At 40.1% G+C, this 27,816-nt stretch overlaps 1 protein-coding gene across 4 annotated transcripts in view; it reads left to right on the plus strand.

Annotated features, from left to right (window-relative positions):
- Positions 1–5,374: 5,374 nt before the first annotated feature.
- The window catches only part of TRIM24 (tripartite motif containing 24), a 55,081-nt gene continuing 32,639 nt past the window's right edge, over positions 5,375–27,816 (plus strand). For 2 of the 4 annotated variants that reach the window (XM_053942423.1, XM_053942424.1), the window contains exons 1-2: positions 5,375–5,838; positions 27,361–27,479. In XM_053942423.1, coding sequence (XP_053798398.1) covers positions 5,445–5,838; positions 27,361–27,479 — 513 coding nt within the window. In that variant the 5' untranslated portion in view covers positions 5,375–5,444. The remainder of the gene's footprint in view (positions 5,839–27,360; positions 27,480–27,816) is intronic. The other 2 variants (XR_008430890.1, XM_053942422.1) reach the window with 1 other exon arrangement.

Raw genomic sequence — 27,816 nt, forward strand, 5'->3', positions numbered from 1 at the left:
TACCCAGTGAGGTTACTTGTGCTGCTGTAGAAAGATATTTCTAACCTTTTATGTGTCAGAAAAGAAACTGGATGTGACAGATTTGGAGCTGGCCTGTGATAATTTACGAATATGGTCTATTGGCTTGATTATTTGGTTGAATATCTGGGTTTAACTCATCAGAGATTAGTTTACAGTTGCATTCTTAAATTATCAGGGCTGATCTGTGCTCATTACCCTGGGATGCCCCACTTCCATTGACACTGCACAACCAGGGAGCACAGGGACTTGGAAGGGTCCCTTAAAACTTAAAAACATTAAGTTTTGAACCACAGGATCTCTACATGGACAGGGCTAGCTAGCATCCTACTCATCCCTAGGAGAGATATAGGGTTCCAAAGGTCCATTGGGAATTAGAGATGGGACCTGTAGATATCTGATAAAACAAGTGGATAGAGCGTTGTTAGGAGACATTAATTGTGAAATGTTCGTGTCTATCTAGGCTGTTTCCATGTGTTTGTGGAATTTTCAATGAAAGTGAAAACTAAAAATGCCTCTGGAAGGAAAAGGGGTTCTGAATACCACAGTCATTTCCATCAGTTTTTATCTAATTCTGGGTGTTCAGAACTGGCATGTTGCCTCTCACCTTAGGCAAGCTCCTTTTCCCTGAAAGGGAATTTAATGGGATGAACCCAGGGTAAATTTACAAAAGCAGAGTGTCTTCTCTGACCACAAAACCAATAGGAAGGTGTGCAGAGGTGATATTATTCCATAGTTTACAGTGGAGGTATGTTGTTTGGAGAACTGGAAACATTATGTGGCAGCTGGCCCACTACAGAGTTCTGGACCCAGCCTTATATGTGGTGAGCTTCCAGCTGAAACTGGTCAAGCAAATCTCTTCTGAGTTGTGAAAGACTCAGTTGTTATTTGCCAGGTGCTGGAGAAATATGCTCTTGGGTAAAGAGCATAAATAATAGGACACAAAAAAGGTTTCCAAGAAACCATCCTCCAATCTGGAAGAAAAGTTTTATGTGTGTGTCTGTATATGTTAGGTGAGTGAAGTATAGAAAACAGAAAGTTGAAAATCCTAAGAACATTACTGGAACCAGTAATTTTTCACACTCTCCTTACTGAAAGGACAAGTAAGTATAGCTTGATGGGTTCTTGACTGTGGCATTCCAAAAGGCACCCTACAGATCTAAGCTATATTCTAAATCAATTCCTATTTCGACCTTCAGATCTTGGGAGGCATAATGCTCATTCATTGCCAGTTCCAGATGTTTTAGTATGTAAAGTTATCCTACTTTACTGTTGCTGGAAAGGTTAATATATTACATTTCCCTAACCATGAATTCCTAATGCATTCATCTTACTTCCAGTGAACATATTTTATATTTTACAGATTTCAAAAACCAACTACACGTTAAGATGTCCATTTCTCAAAAGGACACAGACCAGTAAAGGCTGTATATTCTGGGACACATCCTCCCAGTGACTGCTTTGTGTTGCTGAAATACAGTCTGGCCAGAAAGCTGCCAGGTCTATTTCTTAGATGACTACTGTGTCAAAAGCATTTTTTTAACGACACAGATGGAGCGCTGACTCTCCTCCCCACTTCCTTCACTCTTGCTACATAAAGATTAAACTGGGCTGGCACACTGCAAAGCCCCATGGTTTTATTTTAGTCTGTAAAAAAAACTTTGGAAAGAGACTGTTTAGTGTCACATGACTGTTTTAAGAGGAGGAAATGCACATGCTGATGTTTACCAGCAATCTGGGAAGATTTGCATCTGTTGCATTTGCAAGGCCAAGTGACTGCTAGACAATCCAGAAAAACAAGAAAGAGACAAACTGAACCAGGGACAAAAGGAGGAAATTAGAGCCAGCAAGTGAATTCTAAGTGAAAGAAACTTCTAGTTATGAGATCTCCATTGAGAAGTTCTTCAGTGCAGCTGGCAGCCATTTCTTTCTGCAGCTGAAGTTTCTCAATGGTAACTTTTTGTGGAGTATATCACAGGAATATAGATTACAAGATCTAGATTGCAGCCACAAAGTGTATGTCTGAATGGAAGGCAAAATGCTTCTGGAATTTGCTTTAAATGGGATGTCCAGAAGAAGCAGAGGAGGTACTAAAACAAATTGTAAACAGAAATAATGAGTAGCATAGCAAGGGAAGAGAGAAGCAGCCTCAGCTTCTGGATGTTTCCTAGCTAGTCATCTTGATTTCCAGCTATCAACTTGTCACCATTGTCATTCTTTCTTCATTGGTTTGACTCATTCCAGTGAAACACTGGAGAGCCCAACAAGTCATCTTCCATCAGAAACTAGACAAAAACATCAGCTGTTTTCAGACAAAAGCGAGTACAGCACCAGCACGTATTGCCCTGTGGTGGGTTTGTCTACATGACCTTTTCCAACAGCCCCAAGCCAACTCTGCCTGTGTTCCCTGTTGGCCAGGTGTGGTGTAGCTGTGGCCAAAAGCTGTGTATCCAGGTCAGTATAACGGGATGCCACTTCTTTCACTGATCGTTGTCACACTTTGCCTGAACAATGTGCTTAATTTTAAAAGCTTTTTTCCTCACTCCCTTGTCTACATGTACTGAATGGTTGGTTATCTCAGGGTGTTTTTTTCTGTTCCTCTATGCCCTTTTTGTTTCTGTCCCAAGTACTCCTAATATGATGCCATCACTAACAGGAAGGCTCTACTTTCAAATTCAAATTATGCAAGTTCAATCTTTCATTTTAAATCAGATGCTGTTCAGATGCCATGCAACTACAGATTTTACAGCACAGTTTGAGCAAGCTTTGCAAACATCCCAAGCAAACAAACTTTGCAGGAAACATAATCCTATAACTTTACTAATCTTTGGGACACTGCCTCACGGGGATCATAATTTTCAACAGAGCATCTACTCAGTTCTTTCACAGGGTAATCTTTGTACCATTACTATTGCTATTTTCCTGTGTTGACATCTGTTAGAGAAATAGTTCATACTAGTTACAGAAACTACTTAGTTTGATGATCTTTTGACTTGCTATTACTCCTCACAAATGTATTATTTACTGAGTTTCTGATCATGTTTGTTCTCAATACTAATCAACCATTCTTCAGTTATTGCCTGTTCCTCAATGGAGCCTTTCTAATGGCATTTTTGGTCATTTTCACCTTGCAGAACCTGTACCATCCTCCTTAACTTTAATTCCAGAATCCATTTCATCATTCACACTTGGCACTCAGCCTGCAAGCTCCTGCCACAATGGATTGTTAGCACATCATCATACGGTGTTGGATAACCAAACCGGTGGGGGGAGGAAAGAGGACTACAGGACTCTCTCCTACCACTTGGTGACTCGTAGTAAAGGGACAGAGGCAGCTGGCCTGGAGGGCAGAATGTGTACTTCAAGAGAGTGCTTCTGGAGGCATTTTTTCCTTATGTGTTGGCAGGTCAGGGGTTGACAATGTATGGTTTGTCCCCTCCACTGATAGTCTTAATCAGAGAATGACATTTCCCTCTTTACAATTCCTCATTGTAAAGCTAAATCCGTTCCTCCTCCCCAAAACAACCTGTAGTATTGTTCTTCTGTTACCATGATAAATTATGCATGTGAGACACGCTGACTCATGACACTGCTCCTGTACACAGTTGTTCCTTGTGCTGAAGAAATTAGTATTTTGTCATGTACGGCTTTTTTATGGTGAAAAACTTATTTATTACGGGACCTATGTTAGGGTCTTAAATAAATTGCAAGGAAGTGGGAAGTATACTAGCAGCTCTGGGAATTTAAGCACAGACATTTGGAATATTCTGAGGAGCCTGGATCTGGTTTATGGTTGATCTAGCGACCAACATGCTAGATCTAGCTTTGTGTCTGCATGCATACTTTATAGAAGCTCACAGAATCACATAACAGTTTGGGTTGGAAGAGACCTTAACTATTATCTGCTTCCACCCCACCCTACCATGGGCCGGACACCTTCCACTACACCAGGTTGCTCAAAGTCCTGATAGATAACATAGAGAAGAGAAATTTTCAGTTCCCCTGAAGTTGCTGGATAGAGCTTAAAGACCAACTAACAAAAAATTATAAAAGTGGGCACACAGGATGATAAATGTAGCTGGAACCAGTAGATAACTACTGGTAGATAATGAGGAATATAGTGGCTTCTTGGGCCAAGTTACGTAAAAAGAGGCAACAGTGCATGCCCTAAGAGAGGTTCAAGGAAAGGCCATCTGTAATTTTGGGGGCACTTGGTGAGTACAACCACCAAAGACCCCTTCAGACAACCCTCTAGGGACATTAAAAGACTTTGAGTAGGAGAGTAGGAGGCAGCTGCATGCAAACTAGTTCTATGAAAAGTGATGTTTATGTATTACCCAGAAGTACACTGTAATCAATATGTATGATCATGGTGGAATAAATAACTTGTTGTACCTTCTGGACGCACATCAGATTAACAGAGCTATCCTTCTGATGTGTCCAGCACTGTAATAAAGAATGCCTGCTGTCTGATACTCAGAATTGTGTTAGAAAGTTTGTTGTCTGATTTCAGTATCGGTCCAACATTGCCTTGAACAATTCCAGGGTTGGGGCATCCACAATTCTCTGGGCAACCTGATCCAATGTCTCACCAGCACAATACTTAAGGCCTTTGATTCAATAAAATGTTGTGTCCAAACAAGAATTGTACTTTTCTGTTGTATCTTTTTAATTGTACCAATCACCAATTAGCTTCAGGCAGGTAACATGACTGCATATGGTGGTATTGCTGTGATCCACCAAACCAAACACAGGCCAAAACTTAGAGACTCCCACCTGCACATAGGGCAGGGAGAAGGGTGACCTCTTTTAACGTCCTGTCCAAGGGACAAATACCTCTCACAGAATAACAGCATGGGTCAGGTTGGAAGGGACCACAGTGGGTCATCTGGGCCAACCTCCCTTCTCAAGCATGGTCATTCTAGAGCACATGGCACAGGACTGTGTCCAGACAGTTCTTGAGCATCTCCACTGAGGGAGATTCCACACCCTCTCTGGTCAACCTGAGGGTTCAGAGCATGGTCACCAACACAGTAAAGAAGTTTTTCCTCATATTCAAGGGGAACTTCCCGTCCTTCCTCTCACCCGGACAGGGCCAGGTAGCCACCCACCTGACAGCGAGCGGTCACTGGTGCCGGGGAGAGGGCGGGGCTCCCGGGAGGGGGCGGGGCTCCGCGGCGGCCGGGCCGGTTGCCGCGGGGCGGGCGGGGCAGCGCTCGCCGCACGTAGAGGGGCGGGGGCGCGGTCCCGGCGGGGCGGGGCGCGGGCGGCCGTTGGCGGCGCGGAGCGGCGGGGCAGCCGCTGCCGGGGCGGGCGCACGAACACCCGCGGGGCGGGGGCCGGTAGGCGGCGGCGGCGGTGCGGGCGGGAAGCGGCAGGGCTGCTCCGCCTCCCTTCGGCTCTCCGGCGGCGGCCGGCGCAGGACAATGGAAGAGGCGGCAGCGGCGTTAGCAGCTGCAGCAGCGGCGGCGGGGGGGCCGTGCCCGGCGGACCGACCGGGGGCAGCGGCGGTGGCGGCGCTGAGCGGGGAGAACGAGGCCGAGAGCCGGCAGGGCCCGGCGGAGCGCGGCGGGGACGCGGCCCCGCTCAACCTGTTGGACACTTGCGGCGTGTGCGGGCAGCCTATCCAGAGCCGGCGGCCCAAGCTGCTGCCCTGCCTGCACTCGGTGTGCCAGCGCTGCCTGCCGCAGCCGGACCGGTACCTCATGCTGCCCCCCGTCCTGACCTCCGCGGCCGCGGCCGCCCTCAAGGAGCCGCCGCCGGCGGCGCCTCCCTCCTCGCCCGTCTCTTCGCAAGCCTCACCCCTGCACTGCACGCCCAGTAAGTGACCTTTCTTCCCTTCTTGCCCGTACCCCCTTTTCCCCTGTCTGGGGGTGCTGCCCCTTTCAACCGGGAGGCCCGTGGGGCGCGTTTGGGGGTACGGGGAGCTGTCGGGACCGGGTGCCGTGGGCGGGGTGCGGGTGCCCGGCCGCGGAGCTGCCGGGGCAGGGAGCTGTCGGGACGGGAGCTGCTCGCCAGCGCCAAGGCTGGCGGCGGGGTAGTGCTGTGGCTTGGTTTGTTTTAATCGTTATTTTTTTAAATTTCCCACCTCGGAGGGAAGGCAGCACTACTGTGCTTTCCCAGGACCTCTGTGTGCAGATGGAGAGGGGCGGTGAGAGCCGGTCTCCCGCTCCGGGCCGTGGGTGCGGGGCCGGGCAGCCGTTATCGGGGGAGCCGGGAGGCTTCCCCTGGCCGGCGGAAAACCTGAACACGGGCTGATAACAAGGCGCAGAAACGTAGCGGGAGGACAGACTCTTTTTGAGTGGTGTTTCGTGTGTGGAGCGCGGCCGGAGGGGAGTCTTGCAGGTGTCATCCGCCGTGCGCGGCGTTCGGCCGGGAGCGACCCCGCGCCTGGGCGGGGACCGGGGCGGCCGAGCAATAATAACAACACTTGTTGGGGCCGTGGGCAGCCTGGATGGCTCTGCTGATGCATTCATGCACCACTTACTTACTAATTACCGCGCCGAAGGGAGAATGCCGCGAGGAAGTTTTGTTACGCTCATGTACTGACACAGTAGCCTCTGTCAATGTGTTTGAAAAGTACATGGCGCTGTAGAAGGTGTGGAATAAACTCTTTCCGTTTGAAACTACTTTCCTAATGTTTTTTTTTTTTTTTTTCTCCCCTAGCTCTCTTAGGGCTAGGTCTAATGGATCACTTAGTTTTGTTAAAGGCAATTTCGTCTTAGAAAAAAGTGCATACAAGCATCCTGTTATGGAAGCTGGTCAAGGTCTTGGAAAAATTTGTGTAGGAGAGAGGAAGTGTGATGGAAATTGAGCTATTCCATAGGTATTAGTGGAGGTTGTTCGTGTTGGAATGTGTAGTGAGGGTTCAGGTGAAAAGTAGCAGTTCCAGGTTGACCTTCTTAAGTCCTTTAAGTGGACTTAGGAAAACTTCTCCATTCTGCCGGAGTTCTGAGCAAAGATTACCACTCGAATATGTAAAGTGTTTGCAGCAATTCGTAAAGGAAACACCCTCTAGAGAAAGAAGTAGTTGTAACAGCTAGAGACTTGCTTCAGAATATCTGAGAAACTCCCAAGTATCTTAACAGGATATGCTGAGCCTCTTCATCTGTGTAAATGTCTGTGTTAATGTATTCATTCAGTCTTTAATTTTAGCATGTAAAGTATGTCATAGTCAGACTGCCTAATCAGAAGTTACAGAATGGGAAAATCTGTGAGACCCAAAGCCTATATACTTCAGCTTCATTGATTCAGGACATGTTATTGCTCCTATGTCTATAAGTGGGAAATTCTGCATGGGAGGAACAGAAAAACACAGACTCTGGAGTATGATGAGATATTTCAAGATGAGATACTTGGAAATAGGAAAGAGGGTATAGATACAAGCTCAGGAGTGTGCAAGGTAATGTAACAGGCAATATCATCATTGTCCTCTGAGATTTGAGGTCATGGACAATACAGGTCCATTTGCAGATGTTCAATATAAATATAGCAGAAATAGGAATCTGTAGCTGAATGAGAAATGAGATGCAACATAAGAATTAAAAGATTAGTGCTGTTCAAACATCTGCTTGATAATGAATCACAGCAACAGTAAGCTTGTAGCTCTGTTCCCTCCTTTTGATTGTGAGTTGGTTCTGTATGAATGATTTCACAGTACATACTCCTCCTCATTCTAAATATTTGCAGACATACTGTATTTTTGGTGACAATTATTTTTACCCTTTTGACTTTTCTCCGAAGCTGCTTTCATGCTCCCATACTAGAGTTCATTGTGCAGTTGGAAGAAGAAACTCACACTCACCCTGAGTATTTTTTTATATCTTTACTTGTCATGTGTTTGCCTTAGTTAAAATGACAGGGACTATGTATTAGCTAGCTATGGCCAAACTTGGTGAAGTGCATTGTCTACTTTCTGTTTTCCAACTCATACAAGAAAATCTGTGAATTTGAAGCTAGGATTGGGAAAAAACCCACCTGTTACTGTCCAAAACTGATTATACAGAGGAAATTCTTTACAGCTGGAGGAGTTCTTAAATTCTCACAAGAAGGTAAGAAGGACCAAAGTGCTGCAAAACTGTCATCTCTTCTGATAATATGTTGTGCAAAATGCTTATTAGGAGTGACATGAAGAAATGAACAGAAGAGTATAATCTTAGGAAGCTGGGTAACAAATGACTCTTCTGATGTAAATTATGGAAAAACTGAAGAAATAAGCATCAAGGAAGCTGTTGCTGGAAGGTATGTCCTAAGTAAGGAACACAATGGAATTGCAAACTATGAAATTGTCCTGAGAGATAAGCAAACAGGCTGCTTATGGGCCTGTGCTGAGTGCTTGAGTTTCACAAAAAGAAGCCTGAAGAAAGATTGGTAGAATGAAGTCTGTCTTGAACAAAAGAGAGGATTTGATTTGAAAAGTGCTTCACCAAACCAGCCTTGTGTGTTGTATGAGTACTGAAATTAGCTGAGAAACAGGTAGCTGAAGAGGTTGAGTTTCAGGTATAATCTGGAGAGACTTTTTGTCTTCATCAAACTGTTTCCAAGAAGAAACATTTGTTCACTTTATTGAAATAAAGTGTGCCTTCAACTTCCAACATACAGATGAGTTTATTTGTTGGCTCTCTTTCTGTGAAGATTCTAACAACTAATTAAGGAGCTGTGAAAGAAAAGACTTCAAGCTTAAATTGAATTAAGAGTTCTGGAGTTGCTCACTTGAATACAAGATTCAACATGGATGACAGCAGACAAGTGGCAAGACATACTGAAGAGTTTCATGTGATAAATGTTAACTATTATTCCTCTTGCAAAGGCAAACTGGTGGAGAGGCCAGTTGGCATGGATATATTCTATACTGCCACATGCACTCAGTTTTGAAGTAGAATAACTTCTATAGAAAAGAAAAACCAGATTTTCTGATTTCTCTACCATTCCTGAAGTTGGAGGTGTTGAAGAGTCAACAGTGTGTCAGACACCAGTGGTTTTAGCACTGGAGAGTTCACTGCTTTCTGAATGTTCAATGGTAGTTTATTTGCTATTGATGATAATTTTGGTGTTGCATTGCCAAAAAATGGGTTGTCAGACAGAATATTATGGACTGCAGGGAGTGCTATGAGAGCAGCTCTGTAAATGTGACACTGGCTTCTGAGCAAGCATCTACAGCCACCTCTACTAGCTATTTGGCTAAGTTCATGTGGGTTTTCTTTTTTTTTTTTTTTTTTTTTCATCAAATGGCCATTCTCTACTGTCTGGTTGTGTTATTTACAACTGGAACATACACCAAAAATGTTGCTATTATAGGTCTGCCATTTGCCCAGATTTTGTCTGGGCTGCACTTGAGTGAGTAGTAGCCTGCACTTAAAGGGTAGTGTTTGTAATGCACAGACCCTCAGAGTACTCTTCTGTAATTTTCAGATGTGGAATAGGTACGTGAAAGTTGCGAAGTTAGAGACTGAAATTCTATACCTTCTCAAAACTTTTAGAGTTGCAAGTAACCTTGTTTGTTCTTTGTCATAAATTTGTGCACAAAATAGACTTGGAACTGGTGTAGGGAAAAACTTGCGAATGGAGAGGCGTAGCAAAGTTTTATGCAGGTATCATCATGAAATCTTACTAGTGTCAATGCCAAAATAGTAGAGAGAAACTTTTTTTATCTGTTACTCCTCTGTAGCAAACCTACTAGCAAACAAATTTATATGAAGCTGTTAGGAGCATATAATGTTTGGACAATCCCATGATCTAAGTTCTTGGAGTGTCTGTACTAACATTTCAAATATGTTCAATACATGCTGTTAATTAAGGAATAAATACTTCAGAGTTAATAAACAAGGATTCAGAGGTGTTCATGTTTCAGGTTATTACTTCCTAGAAATATTTACTTGGCAATACATTTTGAAGTTCTCTAATGATGCAATGAAGACCTTACCCTTGACATTCCCATAGATATGTGCATGGCATCTGCTTTTTTATGATGTCCCACAGGAAATCCTTTTACAGATAGGTTTAAATGCTTTCAGCTTCTCATCTGATCTTTATATCTGGACTTTCTGGTGTCATCACTTCATTTGACCTTGAAAATACAGCTTTTGACATCAACTTAAATTTTGTTATTTGTTTCTTTTGTTGCTTCCCTCCTTTAGTTGGATAATAATTGGGATCTTTATTAGTTAGTTTGAAGGATATAATAGCTTCATTTGAAGTTTCTTATTATGAAGTTCCATTTTTCTTCCATGTCTTGGTAATCTAAGAAGACTTAAGATTCTTTTTCTAAATCTGCTGCTACAAATTATTATTTCCATTTTATCCTTGATGTTGCCACTTGCTTAAAGTGAATTCTCTTTGCCATTACAAAAAGCTCATGTTTTATTTATGTGGCTGTTTCAGGCATGGTTGCATCTATGCATCTTTTTCACAAGGATCATCTTGTTTCTCCTGTGGTGCATCAAGAAGTGAATTGTTTATCCTCCAAAATAAGGAGATGTGGGAGTGCTAATATTTGGAAATAGTGTATATTATAGGAATATGTATAGGAAAGACATGTCTAGTTTTCATTCTGTTTTGAATTTGTGCTTACTTTGAATTGAAAATTCCCAGAGCCCCAGAGATTGCATATGTGAAATGCTTTTAGCACTGTTACAGGTGAAATACAATATTATTGTTTTGATAGCTTGTAATGGATGAATCTCTTGGTTAAAAAAAAAAAAAACCCAAACTAGTAAAAGCTTAAAATATTAATATAAGTATTAATGAATAGAGAAAGTTCTTATTTTTCTAGTTATAATACTCTTCTTTTAGAGAAAAGGATGCTCTCAAGATATATATGATGGTATATGATACCTACTGTACAAGTGTAATTTGAAGTAGGGATACATTTGCCAAAGTTACTGCTTCCTCTTCTACCAGGAATTCCATATGAATCTGAAGGCCTGCCTATACAGCCTTTATTAAGGCAGGCAACTGCATGTTGTGGAAATTAGCTTGAATCATGCTTGCTCTGATATATGATTAATGTAAGTATGTAATAGATGTTTATTGTTTAATGTATGCAGAGTAGTATTTCTAGGGTAGTTTGGTTGCATTTATGTTCTTGCTTCTTTCACCCATAGAAAGTGGTAGATTGAAAAGCTGAAGCCATCAGGAACATCAGATGAATGTTAAAACAACTGCAGTTGCCAAGCTCGTTCCAGTTGGAAGCCTTAGAGAAATTAGGCTGTACACGTTATCAAAATAGCTGTATCATTGTGTGAAACTTCTTTTCAGACAAAGATTTCCATCCTCAGAGGCCAACCTAGCTCTGTTTCAATACAACATCAGCTTATAATGTCTCTGGTAAGCAATTAGTAGTTTTAGCAGTGGAAAGGAATTCTAGATCATAAGGTGAAAGGATCACAAGGAAAGCAAATATATACCGATGCATTTAACATTCTCAGGTGTGTCTAACTGAAAATGTATAGGGTTGTTTTAATGCTTATAGTAGAGATATCTCTTAAGAAAATGTCTTGTCTGAAGAGCAAGGGAAAATAGTGGTGCATATGTTCATGAAGAGGCAAGTGGAAGAATGTTTTTGTGGGCTAGCTTATTCTTAGGAAAAATGTCCTGAAGAGCTACTCAGTTATGCAGCAGGTTTTTAGCTTGGTCTGCTGAATTCCATGAGTGCTACAAAGTGACCACATTGTCTCAACTTCACCCAATTTGTTAAATCTCAGAAAGAAATTTTGTTGAAACTCTTTGATTCTGAATGTAGTTTTGTTAAAGAAACTTGTTTAGGCAAAGAAACTTGTATAGGTCAATCTTGTATAGGTAAACTTGTACAAGAAACTTGTATAGGTAAATCTTTATGCCACTATTGTGTGTGTTTGCTAATGTGCTGTAAGAGGAATTTCCATATTATTTAGTGGAATTTCCCAGTAACAGTAAACTTGTAAAGCTGGTATTTTGCCTGTTATATCTAATCTAAAAACAAGCCAGGGGAAAACCAAAAGGAACTTTAGCTGAATTCTAAATAGGACTGTATTTCAGGATGAGTAACTGACTAGATGAAAAAATCCATTATTTCTGAAATTGGAAATTTCGGCTTTTAAAAGGTTTTTGCAGTAAAATGAAATACTTTAATACAGTAGTGCAGTGGTTTGACCTTCATGGATGCCAGATGCCCACCAAAGCTGCTCAGTCACTCCCCTTCACAACTGGAAAGGAGAGAGAAAATGTAGCAAATCTTGTGGGTCAGTATAAAAGGATGGGGGAATCACCAATTATCATCATGGGCAAAACACACTCAGTTTGGGGAAATTATTGCATTTATGACCAATCATAATCTGAGTAGGATGATGAGAAGTAAAAGCAAGCTTCAGAAAAACCTTTCCCCCACCCCTCCCTCATTCCCAGGCTTAACTTTATGCCTGATTCATTACCTCCTCCCTGCTCAGTGGCTCAGGGAGACAGGAATGGGGGTTGTGGTCAGTTTGTCACATGGTGTTTCTGCTGCTCCACTGTGGGGTCTTCCTGATGGGAGACAGCTTTCCACAAACTTGTCCAGTGTGAATCCTTCCCACAGCAGTTGTTCACACACAGCTCCAGCATGGGTCATTTTGATGGGGTGCAATCCTTCAGGAACAGACTGCTTCAGTATGGGTCCCCAGGGCGTCACAAGTCCTGCCAGCAAACCTGCTCCAGTGTGGGCTCCTGTCTCCCCAGGTCCTGCCAGGAGCCTGCTCCAGCACAGGCTTCCCATGGGGTCACAGCCTCCTACAGGCATCCACCTGCTCCAGCACAGGGTTGTCCATGGGCTGAAGATAGGTATCTGCTCCACAACACTGGTCAGGCAGGGTTCTTCAGTTGCATATGGCCTGAAGTGTGGGCTGTGGGCCAGTGCAGATGATCCCACTGAACTGTTAATAGTATCAAAATCTTCTATTGGACTTACTAATTTAGATTTAACTTTTATGTGCATCAGTTTTTTGATGCATTCTTTTTTCTTGGGCAAATTTAAAGGTCACAAAAAAAAATTTTCATAGAAAAATTCCAGTGATGCTTTTAAAATTTATCTCAGCAATTATGTAGCTATGGAGTTGTGTATGTTTAATGTAGGTACTAGCAGTTCAAATGTGCTTTGAAGGTGTCACTGCCATAGTTGAACTGACCAAATTATCTACTTTTTTGCCTACTGGCCAGAGATTATGTGTAAAACCATAAGTCTTTACCACCAAAGAAAGCATGAAACAGTTGTGTAAAGTAAGTAAGAAAATAATACAAATTTTAACAGGAGTGAGTCTTGTAAAATCAGCTATGAAACTGAGGGTTGAGCTAAGGAATGTCCCTAATTACTTGATACTGTGTCTCCAGTGATTCAAGTAAATGCTTATTTGAAGTTTTTACGTGGGACAAAATTGCACATTACCTTACTTACATTACTAACATGATAGAGGACTGATGTTAAACAAGGTTTCTAGTTATTTTTGAAGTTTATCAGTGGGCTATGGGAAAAGGATGGCAGTTAGCAAGGCTCAGCTCTTTGAACTGCACTCATGGGTTTTGAGGGCCCTTGTTTGTAAGGTGGATTTGGGTCATGGAGACATCCTCATTTCAAAAAAGAAATCTGCAACTCTGGTGCTAAATCCTCTGTAAATGGGAGTACATGGACAAGGGAACTAAGTAATTTGCCTTCTGAATGTAGAAAGATTTCTGCTTCTGATTAATGAATAAGTTGCCACAGGCAACTTTCTATTAAAATGGAGAGTTTCCCTTTCAACTGTAGTCCCTCAAGTGAATATAGTTTGAATTTGACTGAAACAAGACTGTAGTTTAAATAACCTTTGAACTAAAATGATTGCCTAATTTGAAAAGTGACTGTATAATTTTCCCAATGAGGTAACACATCTGTCTGGACTGTAGCTTTAGAGTAAAAAATAAACAGGGATATTTTAACATGCATGCTGACTTGGAACCCCCCCCCCTCCCCCCGCCCTGTATTTTCTAGGATGTCTACATGAGGTCAGAAAGCATTTAATAAAACTTACTCGACTGGCTTCATTTGTTCCTAGGCATGTCCTCTAGAGTCTGAGTGTAGTCAAGGATGTGTGGAGCTGAAGTTTGTTGAACTAATGCTCTAATCCAGCCCTTACACCAGTTCATGTTGTGAACCTGCTATGTCAGGGTACTTGTAACACTAAAGCTTTTAGGGGAGGGAATACTGGCAGCTGCATAGGGAATGAGTAGGTGGAAAGAAAGAGGGAGAGAGTTGCAGCACTGCTGGGACAGGAAAATGAGACATTTTAAAGTAGGAGCAAGGTTCTAATTTTAAATGCAAGGTGCAGTGCCTTGACAAAACAGCCCAGCACCAACAAGTCTGTTACTAGAAATAAGCAGTATGCAAAATTGTCCTGAACAGTAGAAGTGTGAATTGAAACACATAATTTTTTTCTATCGTGGACTTTGCTTTAAAATGAATAAACTAGTTGCTGAAGTAATGTAGGAGTGTAAATTACATGCCTTTCTCACCTGTTTGTTTAAGAAGGGGAAGCAGCTTTGAATCTTATTTGCCTTTGGAAAAACTTTGACGATTTGTAACTATTGTTTCAACAGTTTTCAAGTAAAAGTTGGAATTCATAGCATTGCCCAGCTAAGAGTAGAACAGAACACCATTTTAGTCTGATAGAACAGAACAACACAGCCTTGCAGAAATAGGTAGAGGATGTAACTTAGGCAAACAGAAGTCATGCAAAAGGCAAGCAGGATGCCAGCTCAGCTCTGCAAGGCCAACAAAGCCGAAGTTATGGAAAACAATGATATTGTGCTTACTCAAAAGTGGGGGTTGAGGAACAGCCACCTCAAAAGGACACTGGACATTGAGGACCACTGAAAAAGACCACCAAAGAACCCTGTAAGAACTCTCAATAAGGGGTGACTGTGTCAAATAAAGTAATACATATACATCAAGTAAGGAGGGATAGCTAATGAATATGTCTTCAGTGTATATGATGAAAAACTGTTTACTCAGGGCACTTGATTAGAGGAAGGATCCTCCAAGAGACCTCTGCAATAAAGAGTGCCTGCTTTGTAATACTTAAAACTTTTAAGTTTTAAATATTCTGTTTAAGTATTCAGTTTCTATCTGGCTGATTTCAGTATCACAGCCCTAAAGTGATAAATTAGGGTAGCAGGCAACTCATCAGTTGGACACTGAGATAAAGACAATCTGTTTAGCAGACAAGCTTTGTTGAATGAATGTAGAGCTGTATAATGACAGGTAGTGTCCCATAGCAGGACCTCAGTAATGGCTAAGTGTCTGGGAACTTTGAAACCCCGGGGGTGACATATGTCTGGATTATATTTATCTCTTTTTTGTGTTTACAGATTCCTACCTTTTCTGGCTTAAGCAGTTGTTTTCAGCACTCAATAATTCTATTCCTTATTTGCTTTTGTCTTGTTTAGCAGCTATTGTTCTCACTTGTTTTAGCTTATGGACTGGTTGTTGAGCTTACTAACTACAGACTGCTTGGCCTTCAATAGTTCAATTTTATCTTTCCTTTGGGAGTAGGGAGAAGGGACTGTGAAGGTGTAACCCACAGGCTGGCATATCTTGGAAATCACTGAACTTAGAGTACTTGGATTGTTTAATTTAATCAACTGTTAAAGGAACTTTATCTCCTTTGAGAAGTTCTAAAGTTTTCTTCAGTCCTTTCTCTATGCAAGAAACTCAAATGTGGTTTCAGAACTCATGTGTTAAATGTTGTCTAAGTATTACCTCAAAACAGAGACATAGAATTCTTTCCTTGGATAAACATAGGTGGCGTTCAGATGGTTTATCTGTATGCGAATCCAGAGATGCTAGCAGCTCTTTCTTCAAATATTACGCTCCAAGTTGTTAAATAGAATGTTTATTTTCTGCTTCATAGCAAAGGCAGAGTCCAGTCTTGTGAAAGAGTGTTCAGAAGTTTCTGGAATGGAACATGTGGGAGGACCTGTGGTCTTCCCACATCTAGTGGTGAATTTTAAACAAAAAATGAAAGAAAATAGTCTTATGTTTGTCATAACTTCTATCTGTACCATAAGAATGACTTGCAAGTATTGCTTTTATCACTCAGTAAATAAGTATTTGATATATAGACTATTGGCACTGGTACGATTAGTAAAATTGTGTGCATCTTGGTGGATTGTGCAGTACTCTGTTGCCTTTTGCTTTTCAGAAATGGCCTTGTAGCTGGACTAGATACAAGTTAGAAGCAAAGCCATGATTTGTGGTAGCTCATGTGTCTTCTAGATTATTATCACAGCCACTGACACTCAACAGGGCCAAAGTTTTCTCCTCAAAATAATGATTTTAGAAGCTGTTTTGGCAAAATGAAGATGACTTTGTTTATGGGCATCCCAAATGGATTCAGCTGACAGTCCCCTTTGCTGCATTCCACCATTTGTGCAAGAGCTGATTGTAGTCTGGATTCTTTAAGAAGCTAAATGCTAATCTTGCATCTTTTAAAAGTCGATTAAGCAACAGTATTATTGTATTGTGTTCCAATCTGATTGTTTGTATGTGTGGGCTTTTTTTTCCCCTTTTCCTTGCTCCCAGTTCCATTGAGATGAGGTCAGATTTAAAATGGTTTCTTTGGCTGCCTTTTTGACTGATCTAAATTTTTGAGAATATGGTGTAGGTGTTGTAAGCTGCAGGATGTCTGGCTTTAAACTTTTGCCAGAATCACTGCTCCTCTGGCTTAAAGTTGTGGCTGGTTGTTTTTGCTTTTCATTTGTCATTATGCCAGACAAGTAGGTAAGGAACCACAATGCCATGGTGGAACCCTTGTGATTATTCCTTAAAAATAAAGGAGTAGAAGTAAGGTCCTGGTTCATTCCCAAGCTGCTATTGGATGCCAAGTGTAGTATTTCCAGAACTTCTTTATAATCCTTTGAGGCAGTATGGTGCAAGAAGTTGGAAAGAGATTGAGTGAGTGAAGAACAGAGGGTATATAAATGGCACTTGGGAAGACCAGTTTTGCTAGAAGATGAATTTTCTTAAGCTTCATTCTTAATGCTGAGAGTGTCATGCTGGGAAAGCTCCTTTGAAGGAGTTCTTTAGTTCTGAGAAAATGGAGAAAACCATAGGAATGCTAGATTTCTTCTGTGGATATGGATGTTCATTCACATCAGCCAACAGGCTCTGGCTCATGGTTCAGTTACCTACTGCAGATTACAGCAACAGAAGGAGATACACCATGGGAACATAAGCAGTATCACTACTGGCTCTGTAACCTGCTGTTTTCTGAAAGCTGTAGGGCAGCTGTTAGAAATCCCTGTTGTTCTTATTTGATCAATTAGTTCATCTCTTCAACCCAGAAGGAATATGTTTTATTAGTTACAGTCAGTAATTTTCGTATTAATACAGTGTCAGAGGAGATGATAACACTACTTCTTAATTAATGCTGGTTCTTGCAGGCTGCGTTGCCATGTGTGAATCTCACAATGCATATATTGCTCCAGCTTGGTACTCTTAAAGCTATGTAGGAACTGGAAAAAGCTGGGCACCTTGCTTTTTGAACCCTTACAATGGTGCTGTGGCATACTGGGCACATGTAAGAGAAGAATATAAAGTGAGCTGGCTTTTTATTCGTGACCATCTGCACCCAAAAGTGCAAGCCCTGTAAGCTGCAGTATACTTGGAGGATATTCTCCTCTCTTAATGACTGGTTTTAGAATATCAGAGGAATTCTTGCAATTGAAGTGGATACCCAGTAGTGGATAAGCGTACTAATATAGTTACTGGAAAGCAGTGTTTAAGGTGTAGGTTTTTTTACATCAAAAAAAAAAATTTAAGGTGTTTTTAAGGTGTAATTCATCTGACCAAATGTAAACAGCTGCTTTAACAAGGAGACCACTCATGACCTAACTATTACCTATGTCTGCAATGACTATGAAGGGAACTTCATGTAACATTTAGATGAATCCCACTGAAACTTGGCAACACTGCAAAGAAACTTTGTCCATTTTTCAGGTGTAAAATTCTATTCTGTGGAGTCAGCATAATAAATCAGTATTTGTTTTGTGCTGCCATTAAGAGTTGCTTTTTCATAGATGCAAAAATCCTGCCTGCAGACAAGCTTTATTGTTGAACAGCTTTTAAATATAACATGTAGTCAGAATAGACTGGATTTGGGAGTCTTGGGTTATATTATTTAAATGCATTAAATGGCTTGGAGCTTTATTTTTTTATTCCATTAATAATGTCTTGCAGAGCACTCAGACTTATCTGATGTAAACTGCAGGAAATAGGTATCTTTATTTTTTTCAATTAGAGTGGGAATTTTCATCAAATATTTATTGTACTTTTCATTGTCTCTGTCCCTGTCAACAGAAAGCTTTAAAAAAATAAATCTAGAAAATTTTAAAATACTTCCAGGTCAAAGTATTTGTTATAGAACAGATTTAATTGCAGCACAGATTCAAAATGTACCTTTAAAAATACTCAGAATTTATTGATAAATACATAAATTCCTCTTTTTTGCTGTTGGGTATCTAACTGTTGGCCAGTGTACTTGGATGGTAAATGTGCTATTATCATATTGTCATTGAAGAATGTATTAAAGAGACATTAATTAGTAAAAAATCTCTTCTTAGTAACAATCGGCCCTTTTTTTCTCTCCACCCTCTCACCAAACAAAATAACTTAAATAAAGGCAGAGCCTATTATTTTAAATCAACATATTATTTCTATGTATTTTTAAACATCCATTCCCTGCACAAATACTTAACAGATAAAGTTGATGGAATGTTCCATTATATTTTGCATCACTGTAATCTGTATTTTGAGATGGTTTGAAGGAAACGTAATAGAGATTTGATGACTTCTGAACTCTGTTCTTGAGGAGAATCTCAAAATAAATATCCATGTAGCAGAATATGGACAGATGCCGTGAACACTGCAGTTAACAAGTTGATGGCTCTGAATATTGACACTTCAGCATTTTAAAGCAAGTTTTAAAGACTGCAGTTTGTTAGAGTGCAAAGATCGGTGTGCCTCAGTTGTGTTCTCCAACAGGAATTCAAAATCACAATATTAAAAATACATGGCATAGAATAGGCAGATAAGTTGAAATTCAGCTGTCTGAACTAAAATATCTTCTTCCATGGCTGAATTTTTGGGATGCCTGTAATATTTTAAAAAGGGCTGGTAAATGTACTGCACAGTCCACAGGAGCCCTATTTCCTTCTGGAATAGCAGCTGGAAGCCAGGCAGGATATTACCTCCAAATTATGTATGTCTGTTTAGGCACCTCAATTGCTCCCCTGAGGCTAGTGGCTGCAAAAATGAGGGCCAAGAGGGTAGTTTGCCAAGTCTCTTAGGTAGTTTCCAGTTACGGAGTGGTGAACTTACTGAGAATGGAAGCAGACTTGTGAACAACAGGTTGCAAGGATGCATCTGAGCACTTGAAGAGAGGGAGTAACATGAGCTAGTCAAAGGCCTTGAGTTGCATTATCACTCCTGTTTGAATGACATTTATACTGAAATACTCTGACTAAAGCCTGTTAACCTACTGTTGCTCCCACTACTGCTTCTAATTTGGTTCCTTTAATATGATCCAGATTCTTAGAAGTTATTTTTTGAGGTTTTTTTTTACCTTTACATCTGTCAGTGTTGATGGGATTATTCTTCTGTTTAGCTGGGGCTAAACAGAAGTGGGCGAAACACTCAAGAGTGTCCCATGTTGGAGTGTAGTTTTCATCCTTTCAACAAAGAATTAAAAAGAACAAACCCTTTCAGTGCCTTAGAAGGGCTTGGTTCTTTGGGTTGCGACTGGCTCTAACTGTCCAAGTTATACTCTGCTAACCTGCTACTTTTATGGCTATGATTTCTGGGAATAGATGCATTGTATTGCCACTGCTGAACTAACAGCTGGTGGTAGATGAGAACTCAAAAAGATGAAGACCAGAGCATGAAATGTTGTGCTCCAAAGAAATGATTATTACCTGTGTTGTGCTGTAAGGCAGGGTCTATCTTCATACCAGAGATACTGACAACAATTTTTTTAAATCCCAGTCATATATATATATATATATATATATATATATATAAAATTAATGTTGATTTTAAAAATTTAAAAAAATTAATAGCATGATAATATGCTGCTATTTATGGAGAAAGGTACTAATTTCCTTGTTCCAGAAACACACGGATACAATGGACTTGAGCACTGTTGGCAAGATCCAAGAGTATCTCTGCAAAATGGTATTTCACTAGAGTGTATAAATCTAAACAGCATTAAGCCCACTTTCAAAATAAAATATTTGGCTGATCAGAGAAAATGATGCAAGAATATCACAGAATCTTAAACATCCTTGCATGTTATATGTCTGAATTAATTATCTATCATTTGGAAATACTTGACAATTTCAGGACTGGAAAGAATGTATTTTAATTTTGATGAAATAAATGCTCATCACAGTCAGCAGTGACAATTGGCTTGTTGGCAGCTTCTGCATCATCGTTTAAGCACGTTCATTGCAAGACAGTGAGACTTTTTGTTCATCATCTTGTACTTAAACATTGTCTATCCCACAATAACAATGTTTCCTTTTGTTAGCACTATGACACTTCTTATAATTGTGTTGTTGAAGAAAATGCATTGGACAGCTTTGGATGTGAATGTAAATTCTGCCATCAGAATTTCTTAAGGTATTCAGAAGTGGCTGGAGAGTCAATCCTTGCAAAATTTACAATTCTTGAAGTCTAATGCATGCTATCTAAAATGTTTGAAGATTGGGCATGTATAACAAAAACAATGAACCATTTCACAGAGCAGCTGAAATATTTTAATTCAGCTCTGCAGTGCTTTCCAAGAAAGTCAATGTACTGCAGCATAAAAACTGGCCTGTAACACTCTTCCAGAGGGGGGATTACAGCTAATAGTCTTTGTCTGGTTTTCATTTATTTGCATTTTAAAGGATTTAAATTAACAATTAATTAATTATAATTTTAATAAACTCTTTGCTAGATTGGTGGTGGGTTGGAATGTTTATATCTTGGCAGTAGGTGCCAATTTTGCCTTGAGATGTGCCTGCTTATTGGTTTAACCTATTTCCCCTCTACTAGCAGCAGCAGGCTGTCACAACTAGATGGGAGCAGCTTTTTCTGGAACAAACTGGTTTGAAGAAGGTGCCAATTTTGCAGCACCAGTAGTGGCTTAATGAGAAGCAAGAGGAAAGCAGTAATTATTTTAAAAATTGATTCAGACATTATTTCATAAGGTACTGCCTCTCAAATTAAGTTTTCTAAGTGTTTGTTCTTAACTGGGAAACATGACCTGTGCAAATATAACCTGCTTACCCTCAAACCCCATGCATTTTAATGAAAAGGCTTGCAAGTACTAATGGTATCTATAGAAAGAGCAAGAGGAAAAAAGAATCTGTAGCTCACAGTTGAAACACCCTAATTTTCTGTCTAGTTTTGTTAAAAATCTTCTAGCTGGTGCTGCCTTCAATCTCTGACATACCTTTTATTAGTTTTAATTAGCATGGCCATGTTTTAAACATTTTAACTGGATGTGTAATTTGCTGGTAATATTTTTTTGTTCTGAAATCTGTATGGTTAGAATTTCAAACAAAACATCTGTAAAACTGGGAAAGATTGCTGTATGAAACCCTAATTATTTATTCTGTAATGACTATGCCATTGCAGGTAAAATTGCCAGTTGCTTCTGAGCACTCTATTTAATAAAGAGAGCTCTCTTTTAAAAAAAACTAGTGGGTTTTTTGACTGATTTAATCTGAAGAAAGGGAATTATTGAGTCCTCCTTTTTTTAGTAAAGCATTTTGCAGCTACTAACAAAAATACCCTCTTGGATCTACAAATGATTATCCAGTGGCTTTATTAAATTGGCTCTGAAACATGTTTGCAACAGTGAAGACGCAGATGAATCAAAATTGGGGCAAACCAGAGCAGTATCCTCCTATTGTCTCAGGATGCTTCAATGGTCTTGAATGTACTCCCAGGAAATTGAGTTTAGAGTTGGAAATAAGACTGTATAACCTATAAATCCATTCTGCTGAATGGCATGAGATGCCCTTGTGGATGCAGCATGTAACTTGTGAAGAAGACTAAGAATGGGCCATGATTTTTCCTACCTAAAATGCAGCTTAACATTCCTTGAAAGAGGTGCACATGTTATGAGCCTGTAGCCAGTGGGGGCAAACACTCTTCTCTCCTGGCACAGCCCCCTTGGCTCAATATTGCAGTCCCTAATCCAGCTCAGTGCATGGTAGCATAAATCTTTCTGTTGTCATGGGATAGAAATGAACGCGCAAAGGAGCCAGCCTTGCTACTTTTGTTAGCATTGTATCCTGGCCTGGTTCAAGCAAAATCTGAATGTGAGATTCCACAACTACTTGGATTTTTTTAAGAATGCTGCTCAGAAGGAGCAGACTGAGAAGACTGCTCAGTCTTCTCTTTTACTCCTCCTACTTAAGAGCCACATGTTCTTGATCCAGCTTCCTTTACAGCTGAAAAAAACAATGCTCCTGATGCTAAGATCTAGCTTTTGAGATGTGCCTCTGCCCAAATTAAGGTTCAAACAAGATCGTATGCTGAAGTCAATAATGCAGATTTTATTTAACATGGAACGTCAGGGAGAAAGGTAGAAAGAAATAGAAAGAGAGAGATCAGGTAGAAGATAGTTACCACCTGTAGATCCAGTAGTGTCCTTTTCATTCTTCCTCACCCTGGGCTTCTCAGTAGTGGTATTCCCCAGGTCTTTTCACTATTCATACATTTTAGCAAAGAAACAAATTACTGCACATTGGGTACACAGCGCTACTATTCTGTTGGTTAATTGATTCCCTTGCTTCTAATGCTAATTAGGCCTTGTACTCAGGCTTCCTGTTTGAGTTGGTGGTCGATCTCCCCCTGCCGGAATTACATTTTACCAAGTCCAAGCTGATTTCAGCACAGTTGCTGAGCTGGCTTTCCTGTGGCCCATAAATTCTGCAGTTGTGTCCATTATCAGTGACACATTCTTCTCCCCCAGCTTTGTTAACCTCCCCCCAGATCTGAGATAACACCCAGACAACAGCGCCCCTTTTATCTTATCTCGTTCCTGCTCTGGTGGCTTGTCTTACAGTCCAAGTTCCAGGTATCCAGGGAGGCATTTTCAGGTGGCTTCAGTGGTTGCAGATTTCAGCTGACCCAGAACTTGGGGTGAGGTGATCTCTGTTTGACCAGTGACATGCATGCAAGCAGATGCTTCTTTACACACATTTCCACAGTGGGAATTTTTGTCTGCATGCATTACCCATAATGGGCTATCCTGTCACTCCATTCTGTGCTTATCTCATGGCAAAGTCAGCCTGTGGCTGTAACAGTGTTTGAAACAGGCAACTGTGTTCTTTAACTCCTTACACCTGGAACAAAGGAGCAGCTAAAAATGTGGGATCTGCTCACTCACTATCCTCACAATTAACATGATGATGATTATGAAACTCCTCCCAATTTAAGTCATATGTTTTCACCTTCTTGTGTTTGCTCCATTAAAGAGAATCTTATAGAATTATTTTGATGAATAGAAACCCTGATACTTGAGATCTTTTGCTTAAATTCACTCTCCCGAGGTTGACTAAATCTGGGTTAAAACTGATTTGTGTAGCAGTCATCAATCTAGGATTATAACAAAAGCAAGTTTACCCTTCACACAGTGGCAGAAGAAACCCCTGACATAAGGCGAGACAGCATAAGGAATTCTAGAAAAGAAAATTCACAAAGATTCTGAGAGTGGTAGGCAATTTTTTCTTTTTTTCCCTTTTCCCATCTCACACTAGAAATTCTAAGTGATTTCTTGAACAGGTAGTTGGCAATATTCTGTTGGTGAAAAGGCGCATGAAATATTTGGTTTGTCTTGGTACGTTTCCTAATTTCTTGCCTCCCCTTCCTTGTCTTCCATATTTTCAACTCAAGGTGACTTACAAACCCTGATTAATGCTGCTGATCTGGTTCAGTGGCCCCAGGTTTAATCTTCAGTGGTGGTGTTGTCTTCTTCCCATCCTTGTGCTGCTTCTCATGTTGCTTTACTGTACTCAGTAGTGCATTTGGTCAGTGAAGCAGAGCAAGGGATGAAAGTAAAGCTTAGGAGAGCAGGAAAAGTACATCCATGTCTGAATTGGTTTGCCAGTCTCATTTTATGTCTATACCCACCTCCCAAACACATTCAGAGACTGACTCAGACACCTGTGTTACCTTGATAAAAGGAACAGAACATAATGAAGCCTTACTTGTCCATGTAAGGGAATAATGTGTTTTAAAGAAGTAGATTAAGTAGACATACAGGATGCTTTGTGTAGCTGGAACCAGTGGATAAACAGATAATGAGGAATACAGTGAGTTTTGTGGTAGTTGTGTAACAAGAGGCAACAGTGCATGCCTTAAGAGAAATTCAGGGAAAGATCACCTGTAACACTGGGGAGTCTCAGGGAGTAAATCACCAGAGACCCCTTCAGAGTGTTATGAATGAGGTCCCTATATGTCCAATTCAATAAACCACAAGATTAAAATTCAGCAGCAATTTTAATTGAGGTATAAAATAATAATACAATCAAATATAATCAAGTAGTTACAAAAAGAAATTTGGCATTGGTTCAGATAAAGCATAAGCAAAACCGACCAGGGTACAGGGAGGGCTTCCCACCCTGCCTCCTGTACGAAGGCAAAAGGATCCAAACACAACCTATATACTGTGTGCTAATACATATTCATCAATAGTTCCATAAATCTCCTATTTTTGATTCTTGAAATCTACATCACACTACTGCACAGCACATGCTCCCATTGTTGCTATGGGGTCTTCTTGGAGGAAGGCTGAAGGTCTTCCTCACATGTCCTCTGGATAACCTGGCAGGTGACATGTGTGCATTGAACTTTGGTGTTATATAAGTAAGCATGATGTTCCAATTAAACCTTATTTATTTCATAGATAAGACCACTATTTTAGACTCCCTGTCTGGAATGGTCCCAACTTTATTAATATTCAAGGTCGATCCTGCTCTGGGAGTTGTCTTAACTTCAGTTGTTGGCAATTTTGGTTTGGGAGTCAGTTCGTGACTTCATCCATTCCCAAGGTCAAATCCAACTCCTGCATCCTGTTTCCCACATGTATTCTTGAAGAAACCCATCTGCTTCATAACACTAATCACACATACTTTTCCAATTATTTTCCCAAATTATTGATATAATTACAATTTTGTTAGCATGAATCACATCCGTTTTTAACAAGAGGACCCTGTAGGAACATAAAAGGACTGCTCTTACTCAGAGGTGGATGCATGCAAATTAGTTCTAGAAAAAGTGATGTGTATATATTAGCCAGGAAGTACACTGCAATCAATATTTATGATCATGATGGAGCAAATATCTTTTTTGTAAAGTTTTGCAACACATCAGAGTAGAGAAAATAGCCTCTCTGTGTCCGGTGTGCTGCAATATAGAATGCCTGCTTTTCAATACTTCAAATTGTGTTAGAAAGTTTCCTCCCTTCCTGATTTTGGTTTCAACTCAGAGCACTGTGCTTTGTCAGGGTCAAGAATGAGCAGTGAGGGAACAGGGAGAGGGTGGTTTGTAATTGGTGCTGTTGAAAAATGTAAAAAATAGTCTTTTTTGGAAAGTGCGTCGCTTGAGTATTAGGAGATGTGTTCACTCTTGAGTGTTGTAAATTTATTTGCTTAATTACAGGAGAAATTCAGTACTTGAAATTCTGCTAGCTACTTGACTTACCAGAACTGAATTTCTCAATTATCCTTGCAGATGATGATATAAAAATGTTACAAAAGTTGTAGCTAAAAAATGGAATTTGTATGTCAAAGGAAGCTGCACAAATGTGTATTGAAATGCAGACTGGTAAAATGGCACTTAGAGTAAAATCAGCTTAACATCATAGCTGTTCAGATGCAAGTGAAATGCCTTGATAACAAGTGAAAAAGTGCATGCTGATTTTCCAGAATGAAGAAATGCTTTAGTAAAACGGGTGGACTTTTATTACAGCAGTGCTTTATACTGAGTTGCCAGTTAAATCTTGAGCATCTGTTGGAAGAATCTTACGAATAAGTTACCTAAATCTTGTATGAAGCAATTAGAGTAAGGAATTAAATTCTTCTGCAGAAAGGGAAATATTTAATAGTTTCTGTACTTTTACATTTTATTGTAAAAAAGAAACAGGAACAGCTTTAAGTCCACACTGGTTTAGTTAAATATGCAAGTAGTGAGTTATATACTGGTGTTGAATTAATTGGGTTAAACAGGGTAAACAGATCTTTTTTAAGGCCCTAAATTTATGTTTCCTCTCAAATGGGAGCTGAAGGTCTAGAATCTATGTCAGTGTAGACTTGCATGACTGTTCTACTGTAGGCTTTTTGCATGTGACTTCCATGTCCTAAGTGATTATTTCAGCCTAACTTGCTTTCAATTGCTTCCTTTTTTGCTTGTAATGACTACAGTAATTTTCTTCAAGCAAGATGTCAGTGCCTAGCATTTTAGAGATTTTTCTTGGATGTTAAAAACAAGCCTCAGTGCTAATAGGACATTCTTATTTTATGCAGCTAGAAAAGGTGTCTGCTTAAAAATGTTTATATAGATCTTTTCCATTTCAGCCTAGTCTACACACAGCTCAACCCCAAGTTTTGAACTTTGTCCTTCCCATTCTGTTGAAAAGACTAATTGTTTAACCCTTTGTGTTACTGGTTCTCAGCCTTCTTCAACCTGGAGCCTAATTATGTTTCTGTCTTAGAATTGTACCCCATTGCCTCTTGCAGAGGAGAGGAGGGAGGGAGCCCTGCTTATTTATTCCTAAGTTTTTATAGCTTTCCCTTGCTTAATATGAAGGTAGTCATGATATTAATAGAGGTCAATTCTTCTCTACAAGTCACCTCATTAAATTTGAGTGTTCATGTGACATGGATCAAGGTCAGTCATGTCACACTGCTGGCATGTATGTGTGTGTGTATGTAATACCACTCAGTGTTTCTTATTAATATTCCACACTAATAAGTGTTTACTTTAATCTGTTCTGTAGCAATAAATTGTCAATGGGAATATGTTCCCTTTATAGTAAAATAATTATTTCTTTATAAGATTAAGGCAAATTCCTTATGGCATTGAAACAAGAAAGTGTTTGACCTTGGGTGATAGAATATGTCATCAGGGAAGAGCAAGTAAACGTTACTTCAGTGATAAATGAGAATTTGATTTTTCTTGCTCACACCTTATTGACAGGAAAGTAGTATAACATCCTTTCAAAAATATTTATCCTTGCAAGTTGTCTTTGAAGTTGTTTAATATATCTTAGTTTGTGCAAGCATAATCAGATTTTCTTTTTTTCCCCCCAGTTGGTGTTATCCGCTGTCCAATTTGTGGTCAGGAATGTGCAGAGAGACACATCATAGATAATTTTTTTGTGAAGGATACCACAGAGGTTCCCAGTAGCACAGTAGAGAAATCAAATCAGGTAAGTGCATTAACATGTAATCAAGTTAACACCTTTTGGATGTGTGTGCATATCTTTGGCTTCTTGCTGTGTGGCCTTTTTGCTCTTCATAAGCAGTACTTCAAGTACTTAGATACCACATGGGTAGCTAGTCTAGAAAATCAGTTAAAATGTATGAAAATGCATGTGAAGAAGGTGATTATGTTACCCTATACTAATTTTAATTCTTGATATAAACTTGCATCTTAATAGCAAAAGATGAAAGTAAGGCATAGGCATTAGAATGGGAATTTCTGTACATTGGACAGGGTACTTGAAGCACTCTTTGAAGCAAAGACTTGAATAACACTACACCAGG

Source organism: Vidua chalybeata, chromosome 5 (assembly GCF_026979565.1).
Source record: "Vidua chalybeata isolate OUT-0048 chromosome 5, bVidCha1 merged haplotype, whole genome shotgun sequence".
Taxonomy (NCBI): Eukaryota; Metazoa; Chordata; class Aves; order Passeriformes; family Viduidae; genus Vidua; species Vidua chalybeata.